The 9,803-nt window shown below is 40.5% G+C and overlaps 1 protein-coding gene and 1 pseudogene across 1 annotated transcript in view; one reads left to right on the top strand and one right to left on the bottom strand.

Moving 5' to 3' along the window:
- Window positions 1–3,578, top strand: part of LOC145479465 (uncharacterized) — a 4,137-nt gene extending 559 nt beyond the window's left edge. The window contains exons 1-2 of the mRNA XM_081457836.1: window positions 1–778; window positions 2,048–3,578. The exon at window positions 1–778 is cut by the window's left edge and continues 559 nt beyond it. Of these exons, the coding sequence (XP_081313962.1) occupies window positions 369–778; window positions 2,048–2,618 (981 nt within the window). The 5' untranslated portion in view covers window positions 1–368 and the 3' untranslated portion in view covers window positions 2,619–3,578. The remainder of the gene's footprint in view (window positions 779–2,047) is intronic.
- A 3,193-nt stretch (window positions 3,579–6,771) lies between these two features.
- Window positions 6,772–9,303, bottom strand: LOC145473634 (uncharacterized; annotated as a pseudogene).
- Window positions 9,304–9,803: the final 500 nt, after the last annotated feature.

Genomic DNA, 9,803 nt, shown 5'->3' with positions numbered 1-9,803 from the left:
TCAGTGTCATGCTCATCAGGTTCCTATTTTTATCAATTTTCTACAAGTTAGCAAATTTCGTGTTCGGGTATTTTTTGCATGAGCTGCAGTCTTAATTTAGTCGCAAAATATTGCAATTTATAGCCGTCTTTTTATGTCTTGTACTAAGAAAATGAAATTTATTGCTTCTTGACGCAGAGCAAGGAAGTTAGGATAAGTTTAATTATTAATATAAACACTGATCCTTAACGACATCCTGAGGAGAAGTCTCCTATTGGCCAATTGGCTCGAAAATTAAACAATCATGCATCATTTATAAGGAGGCTACCGCTTCAGTTAATGCTGTCAGTGCTTCCAAATCTGACCTATTCTCTTCATTCGCTACCGTAATGGCAGAAAATTCTGCAGTGGCTGCCCCTGCTGAATCGGAGAAAATTAATCGGGACCGTTTCCACAAGTACGAGTCCATACGGATCGAATGGACGAAATATTTCGAAAAAAAATATTTCGACCAAGCTCACATAGTCAAAGGGTTTTTCAAAACGTTCCATCGAAGCCACAAGGGGTTTCAATTTGTGATCGCGGAACTTTTCGATGGCACAACTCACCCTCTTGTTCGCGCTGAAGATTACCAAGCGGTGAAGGAGGAACTAGAGCGAAGGACTGGCAAGACATTACCCGAAGTTAGTAATGTCTCGGATGTGAGGATTAAAGATGAAAGGAAGTCGTTCGCCGACTTTGAATCTTACCGAGATTTCTCCATGTCTCTTAAGGACCAGAATGACACAATAAGGCGAAGGTAAGCTGGGTCGAAGTGTGCCGCCGCCGGCTCTCTCCGATAAATACAGGGTACGGTAGATAAAGTTGATATAGTTGCTTTGACATGATATGTTAACGAGTGTATCGCCACTGGAATTGAGTCACTGTGATTCTTGTATACAAAGTTTTACTTTTCTAAACCTATGTTAAGCGTGTGTTATTCTTTGTTTTGCTGTTCTCCATGAAATGTCTGGATATTATTTAAGTAAAATATTTTTTTGACTTTTTTATTACTTGTATTTATTTTGCACAATGGTGCGCTTTCCTAGAAAGCGACGCCAACGGCTGTGCCTTTCCTGGAAAGAGGGAAAACTCAAACAATCTTAATTTTATGTCACGCAACTAGCTGTCCATGCATGAAGTTAATTTAATTTTAGACTATGTAGCACTCCATAAAAGTCCCTGAAAATCAGAGAGACAAAATACAAAATTGAATATCTAGATATTTCCTTAACGAAACAGAAGTTTTGTTGTATAAAATTAGGGAGTATCATGGCTCAATTCTTAGGAACTCAGTAACGGAAGTAAATACATATTTTCCTAGAAACAGTCGAAATCCGCATAGAAGGCTGGCAACGAGTCAAAAGCTTCGTTGGGCAACTAGGCAAAATAGTTTTACTTGACGCGTTCGAATTCATTAGCCGTTTGAATGCTTTACAGACTGATGTCTAAAATCGTTTGAATCGTTCGATTTCACACTACATTAGATTACTCTGGAAAACAGATATCTGTTCAGTGGGCCGATGACAAAGTTCCCGAAGCAAAGGAATATTTTCACTTGCACAGGAAGCAGGAAGTGGAATAATGTCAGCATGCACCATGTAAAGGCGTTTGAAAATATGACGGCTCTTCGAGACCTTGTACCGACAATTCGGGTTCTCTAGTCGGAAAAAAGAATCATAAATTGGACAAAGAAGGCAGCCATGTGTTTCAATAGGACACTATTAGGAGAAAGCTTTATTTCGTTGATAAAAAGCGTTCTTTAATTTTCAAAAGCATTGTTGATATCTTCACATGTCGGAAACGTAAATTGTGATGCAGTCAATCTTGGCGCTGGAAAATTCTAAGCGGACGTTAATGGGAACAGGGGATGGTGGGAGGGGGTAAAGGGACTGATATAAACGTACAGTTGACATTAAGCGGGGAACAAATGAATATGTCAACGGCCGCTAAAATATTACAGTGGTAATTCCACATAAATTCGTATTCTATATTGTTTAATAATCATTTGACTATGGTGGTTTTTCAGGAGAAAGGAGGAGGCAAAGCAACATGTAAACCTCCTCCGCAGCACGCTGCAAACCAAACCAAACGCTCGCATAATGACGTTTGATGTGGAAACCTACGAACATGACAAAAGTCAAACCCTTGAGGTCGGCTACGTTATCACAAACTTAGACAAACCAGACGAGATTGACGCCTTCCACTACATCATCGAGGAGAACCTCCATTACTCTAACAAGGATTACGTCCCTGACAACCGCGAGCGATTCAAGTTTGGAACGTCACAGCGCATGTCCTTGAAAGAGGCCGCTGAAAAGTTCAAGCAGCACATCGCTGATGCAGATTTCTTGGTGACCCATGCAGGACACAATGATGAAGCCTACCTGTCAGGCTGTGGAATCTCTTTAAAAGGGAAGCAAACGTTCGACACTCAGACGCTCGCCATGGGTTTGCTGACTGGCGGACCTCTTATTTACAACCTGAAACGACTGCTGAATGATCTGGAAATCGATTTTGATGAAGATATTCTCCACAACGCGGCCAATGACGCAGTTTATACCTCGAAGGTGTTCATTGCTCTCAGCAAGAAAATTTAGAATTTTTCTGAATTACCATGTAGTCATAGCAAATTAACTTTGACATTGTGTTAGTATAACTGAAGCTAAGTCAACTTTAGTTGCCGGTCGTAACTGAGAATTTCTTATCGGTATATTTAGTAGTCTACAAGAGATCAATTTCAAGACACGCAGACCACGAGAGCGTGGTTTAGTTGCGAGTTTTTTTGGCACTTGACGTTTTTGAATCAATTTTATTCTCAATAAAACTACTCAAAATGAGCGAAACTGTGGTCACGTCACCGGAAATAGCAAGTAAAACACATTTGATATTTACACGTTTAATCAAAACTATAACAAAATTCTCGAACGTGATTGGCTATCAGCAGCCCGATTTGAGCATTAATTGGACAGTGTACGCGTCATGCTTGTAATTGGACAGTACGCGTCATTTTGCGCGCGCTGTTGCGATGAACTTTGTTAAGTGAACTGCTGTGTTTTTCAACATTCATAACGACGTTTAATCATTCAGCGATGAATCGATGGTTTGTTCATTTCTCGAATTTTGTCATAGTTTTGATTAATTGGTGACAGGACATCGTGTCGTTCAATTCAGTCTGTAATTATACTCGTGATTAACAAATCGGACTCCCGCGTCACGGTCGTCCGATTTTGTTAATCGCTCGTATGATTACAGAACGAATTGGACTCCACCCAGTCCTATTACTATTATTAATTCCTAGTTTGTGGCTTCGTTTCATGTTCGAGTGTCTCTCGGTTTCATTTACGTAACAAAGCGATTGCGCTGCAAGCATGCTTCTGTGAAATCTTCCCTTTGCGGGTTATTGAGGAACACCCAACCGGTACTACGTAAGATTGTGAAGCTAATAAAATGAAGAATCCACCCGAAAATAAGGCAGTCCTTGTTTGCCTTCTAACACGCATTCGCGTTATCTCTTGGACCGAATCCGTAAAGGCCCTCTTAAAGTTAAGGAGGGGCCGTAAAAGGGGGTGGGGGAGGGGGGAAAGGGGGGAAAGGGGGCGGGGTCCTTCACACGTTTCACGACTATTAACTATGGCAAATAAGGCCAACGACATAGGGACATAACAACATAAACATAACGACATAACAAGGACGTTTTGTCGTTAATTATGTCTGCAGTGTGAACATCCTGACAATGACATGAAAGCAACACTGATAAAAACCTGAAAATAACGACATAAGGGGAAAAAAATACTGATCTTTTCCTTATACTTTTATGTCGATGTTCACATTGCGACATAAGCTATTATGTCGATTATGTCGTTTAGATATACATGTATATGTCGCCAGTGTGAACCGGGCCTAGCGGTATAGGAAGAACGTGATGTTGTTATGTTTTCTGCGCGAACATCCTGACATGATAGCAAAATAACAGCATGAACATAACGGCATAAGCAAAAATAAACTGATCTTTTCCCTCTGTCTTAATGTACATGTTCACGTTACCGACATACGCGATTATGTCGTTATGTGGTTGTTTCGTTGATCAAATAGGCGTTGTCTCTTAATTGACAGATTTATTTGTTGACAAGAATCGTGATTGACATAAATTATATACATTGATTTAAAGGCGTTAGGTTACTGTGTTTCAAACCAGTTTTTCAGTAGAATCGAAGTGAGAAAGAAGTTATTTTGGTCTGTTTGTTAAACCCGCTTACCTGGAGAATCTGTTTATTAAATCCGCTCACCTGGAGAATCTGTTAAAGACTCAGTGCTAACCTGTAAAGTGCGACTGTTGTAACTACCCGCCACAGAAGTAAGTTGAAATGCAAGTTTACTGAATTTAGCTTCGAGACAAAGATTTATTTGTGTTTGTTCTGATTGCGAATTATAAATGTATTTCTTTTAGATCGAATAATTATTAAACCTTAGCTTGATATTATGCGGTTTGTGGTGGTCTTTTGAGTTAGCCAGTTCCATGTGCAAAAGTGGTCTTATGTCATTATGTGGCTAGTGTGAACCAGGCCTAACGAATAATGGTACTCAACATTTCCATTTCAAGCTTTGCGGTAAACACCACCAACCTAACAAGACCGTTCGTGTGCTTTTCGGTGGCCTGTGACTTTCCAAACTTAAATCGCTCGCGGTTGTCAGGAACGTAATCTTTGTTAGTGTAACGGAGGTTTTCCTCGATGATGTAGTGGAAAGCATCATTCTTGTCTGGAGGGAGCTACTCTGCTCAATGCTTAACCTACAGTACAAACTATTTTCAACGACTGACTCTGGAAAACTGGTACACTAATTTATAACTTAATTAGAACAAACGCCTTTTAACAGATGTGATCAGTTACGGGCACTTTACAAATCACTTATTCACATACATATAGATTATTACATGTTATAAGCCTGATAAGAGTTTTAAATACCATATGGCGAACAAGCGAGTCTTCGAGCGAGTGTGTTTCCTACATATTACATGCTTAAAATATATCAAGCCACCAAGTTTAAGTACAAGAAAGTTGTCTTTAATGGTAGTTTATGAACGTGAATACATACAAGGAAGAGGGGAACTTAAGCGTATCGTTCTTTTACAGTGTTCCTGCAAATTTATGTTCTCATCCGGTCAAAACGTAAAGCGGCTGCTTTCCTGTTCTTCATCGGAGACATTCACAAATCTTGAAGCGGCCATTTCGCTGATAAAACTGCAAAGCAATTCATCCCGCCAAATTTGGCGCAAGACGTCAGCTAAGATATAACGTGCAACCCGATTGGTCCAACCAATTTATTACAGTCTGTTCCAGATTGGACACTTCAACCGTGAAGTGATATGATATCATTTCACAGGAGTGAAATGACATCATATCACTTCACGGGCATCATTTTTAGTCACGGCTTAATCACACTGATCTCCACAGATAATATATAATAAAAAGTTATATCAATGTTGCCTTTAAAAAGCTAAGAAAACATTTTATCAATCAAATGAAGCTCTCTCCTAACAGTGTTCTGTTGAAATACATGCTGGCCTTCTTTGCCTTATTAACGATTTTGTTAGTCATTTGACAGCTGCCAAAACAAGGTGTCCGCTGACCATTATCACGTGACCATATCGCGGGATCAAGTTAAGAGCTCATCAAGGTCACGTTTTTTTGAAGTTGACCGCTTCCCAAGTGGAACTTTTTGATTGGATCGCGGGCTTAAGCCAGGCTAATCAGCCGGTTACTCTATCCCAAAATTAAAAGTTAACCGAAGTATAAATTTTTCTTCTATAAAAATGTTTTTCACTGCTTATGTTTTGTATAGTTTTAGATTGTTCAAACCCCAAACAGAAGGCTAAACAATATCTATAACAAAAAAAGAAAATCAAAAATTCTCGCTAATCCAGGGCAGATAATCTCTTATCCTGGGTTAGCTTAATCGGGCTTTGAACAACCCTACTTCGCTTTTAGGCTTGGCTAAATCTATATATCAATGTCTGGTCTGCACGGTGGATCTAGAATGGACGGTTACACAAACCTTGTTTGTTACATCGGGGGATGTACTTAAGTCATGAAGCCAATCAAGTAAATTAAATGTTGACAATAAACTATATATGGGCAAAGAAAATGGTTAAAATCAATAACATATTTTACGATAACTGTCTAATTACTCGCGCGCTGATTGGCTCATTTTTTATCATCAATAAAAGTACAGACGGATAAAATTTTAATTTATGCAAGCTTTCAAGTTCAACTTTCAGCTGTCAAACTGTCAACTTTTAAACCAATGCGATTTTATGGACTTTTTTAAGTAGCCAATCAAAAAGCGAGAAAAGCTATTGTTACGAGAAAAGAAAAAAAGAAAAAAGCGAGAAAAGCTATAAGTTTACTGCGGAACCACTCGCCCGCGGCTCGTGGTTCAACAGCCACTTTGGCAATGTTATGACGCAATTTATCATCAATAAGAGGACAGACGCATAAAAAACTGACGTCAATTTGTTCAATTATTGTGTTTTAATGAATGGTAAAAATTCTTGCAACTTTCATAAAAATTTGTAACACTGCCGACACAAACTGTAGCAGACAACAGTTTTGTGTTATAATTAGGAGGTTTTAAAATTTGTCTAACAACTATTTAGCGAATAGATTCCATGTTGCCGTGCGTCTGTACAGTAAATAGATGATCTCAGATGACGTCAAAATGGGGTAAGAATAAAAAAGTTGCACTCCATGCGATGATAGCCGAGAATGCGTCGGAAGTCATTACCACATTTTGCCGTCTTTTACTGAACAGACGCAGGGCAGTATCGAATCTACTTTTTCATATAATAAAGAAGAAGGCTAATGGCGTCATCTATGCGTCTTCCCTCCAACAGATCATAATTAAGAACCAATCAAAATGCGAAAATAAGTTGACTTATTATAGAAAAGTCAATAGTTCACTTCACACTAGAACAGCGTGTGTATTATCACATTATAATACTTCCATGTGTTCTAGTGCTTTGTTAAATCTTCTTGGTGAGAGCAAGAAACAACTTCATGGTGTAAACTGCGTCATTCCCAGCGTTCTGGAGAATGTCCTCATCAAACGGAATTGCCAGGTCACTCAGCAGGCGCTTGAGACCGAAGACTGCTGTTCCGCTGGTCAGCAATGCTAAGGCAAGGAGCTGAGTGTCAAACATGGGTTTTCCTTCCAACGAGATGCCGGAACTGGCAAGGTACGCTTCATCATGGGCTCCCGAGTGAGTCACCAAGAAATCTGCATTCCTGATATATGCTGCGTGAACTTTGCAGCGGCCTGTTTAAGGGACATGCGTTCCGAAGTACCAAATTTGAATTTTTCTCTGTTATCAGGAACGTACTCCCTGTTAACAAAATGACTGTTTTCGGTGATAATAAAATGAAATGCTTCCTTGCTGTCTTCTGGTCTGGCCAATGCAAGGAACTGACGACAAAGCCGATCTCAAGAATTATACTGAAGTCATTTTCATACGTTTCCACATCAAAGGCCATCATACGCGCGTTTGGTTTAGTTTGCAGGAAACGGCGTAGTTGGCCAACACTCTTTTCGGCATCTTCCTTTCTCCTAAAATATAGATGAATACAAAATATCTTTCAACGGAGAAAAATCCTCTGAGCTGAGTGGAAGCAGCATCATGTTACGTATGTTAGAGGACAGGGCGAAGACGGCGGTCAGGACTTCAATAGAAACGTTTGGTCAATTTAACTTCAACCCACGACAAAAGTAGTTAGTAGAGGTTTTTCAATGTTAAAGTTCTACCGATTGTGTAATTAATTCTGTTGCTTAGTAACAACATTAAAAACGAGGGGAGGGGAGGATGAAAAAAGATGACCTTCCCAACCGTTTTGTCAGGGGTTTTAGCTATCAGGTTCCTGTTTCCATTCCTGTTTCCATTGCAAATAAACGATGTATTTCATTATGGTTTTACAAGTGAAGATGAAGGTAATATAAGAGTACTCTGGTTTGGGATGGTCACATAGACATAGTTTATTTACTTGGTCGCACACTTAGCAGTGGTAACGTTGCGTCCCATAGACTTTATAAGTAGAGTCTACAAGACGCACCAGCTAGTTTACAGGTGCTCCAAGAAAACAAAATAACAAAGTAAAATGTTCATTTGGGATATCCGGGTAAAGATTAAATATTCAAGATCACTCGGATCATGGTGCACCAAAGGAGGCCACGAATCTTTGACTATGCAGAGTGGATTCATCGGTTCCTTCGATGAACCATTGAACCGAGTGATCTTGGATCACTGATCCTGATCCAGATCATCCCAAAGGAACGCATCCTAAGAGAGTACATACGTTACTCTTGTCCCTCATATAGGCCTTATTCCCAACGTAATCCCTGGATTACTTTCTTTTCGCGCCAAAACTTGTGCACGAAACACTGTTGCATTACATACGACTCGCGAGACCGACCTTTGTATCGTCATGTTTTCATTACCCGTTTGTTGGTGAGGGAGACAAAACAACTTCCTTTATTCGACAACACGCTACACAATGCAGACAATGCAGTTACCACGATGAAGAGTTTGGGACACTCACACGATTTGGCGCCTTCAACTAATAGTCGTGCTGCATTAGAGAAATTGCCTGACCCTTTAAGGGAAAAGTGGGCAGAAGAAATTGAGATGCATCCCGCCATTTCCACATTAGTTGATCTTGACGGATGGTTCCTTGCGATACCGTACGCACTAGAAGCCGTTGAAGGACGGAATCACTGGCAATAGAAGGCCACCACGAAAGGGAGCCGACCAACACGTCGACAGCTGACAAGAACAGCCTCAGATTCTCTCCATAGCTACAAGTTATATGGTCGGGTATTAGAGCTCGTCCACAGCTAAGACCCGTCTGGTATGCGACAAGAAAGACGCAATTGAGAAGGGCCGGTAAAATATTTCTAGTAATGGATGTGAATCCGAGCGCTGAGTTAGGCAGTGACTATCGAGTCAGCGTGACTGCACCCTAAGAAACGATAGCACATCGAAGGCTGTAACAAATACCTCCACCCGCCAATCCACGACGTGGCACCGGTTTTCGTCGCAACATCACCTTTGAACAGCGCGCTACCTGTCTCGCCGGCACCCGTCTTGATCATTGAAACTTCGTCTGTGAACTGAGTTCCCTTCTGCTGCAAATCGTACCCGAAGCAGTTGCGACCCTCAGTGGGGTTCTTGGAAAACTTTGCTGACGCTATTGCGCTGATTGGTGAAGATAACCCTCTACAACTTGGCACCATTAGCTCGTCTGGTGAACCAGTACGTTTGAGAAAAGTGTCGTTTCACGTTTGTGTAGTTGAAGGAACCGAGAAACAGATGCCAAACAGCCGTAGAAAAAAAAGCCTGGACAATACCACAGTTTAGCCTTCCCACACAAAGGGTTACAGGATGCAGGATTTTCCGCACCCGACCGATCTTGGTATCCCCGAAGTCGATTCCGAAGACGTGAGAATTTTGCTGGAGCAAACGTACTGGAGGATATCTTATAGCATGATGTACAAAGTAGTGACAAAGTATGACCCTATTATCCCAGAGGAGAACTAGGAACTAATAATAATAATAATAATAATAATAATAATAATAAGATATACAAAGAGGTTGTCTAGGGCTTTTCACAGCCTTTGGTTGCGTTGGATCCTTGCTGGTCATTCAGGTAAATTGTGAAGTCTGAGTGTCTACATGTTATGCACGTGCACCGTGTCCTGAATGTCGAAGAGTAGTTGAACAAGCAAGTAGAAAA

Source organism: Orbicella franksi, chromosome 2, assembly GCF_964199315.1.
Source record: "Orbicella franksi chromosome 2, jaOrbFran1.1, whole genome shotgun sequence".
Taxonomy (NCBI): Eukaryota; Metazoa; Cnidaria; class Anthozoa; order Scleractinia; family Merulinidae; genus Orbicella; species Orbicella franksi.
The sequence above is the reverse complement of the archived record's forward strand: the minus strand, read 5'-3'. Positions and strand labels throughout refer to the sequence as shown.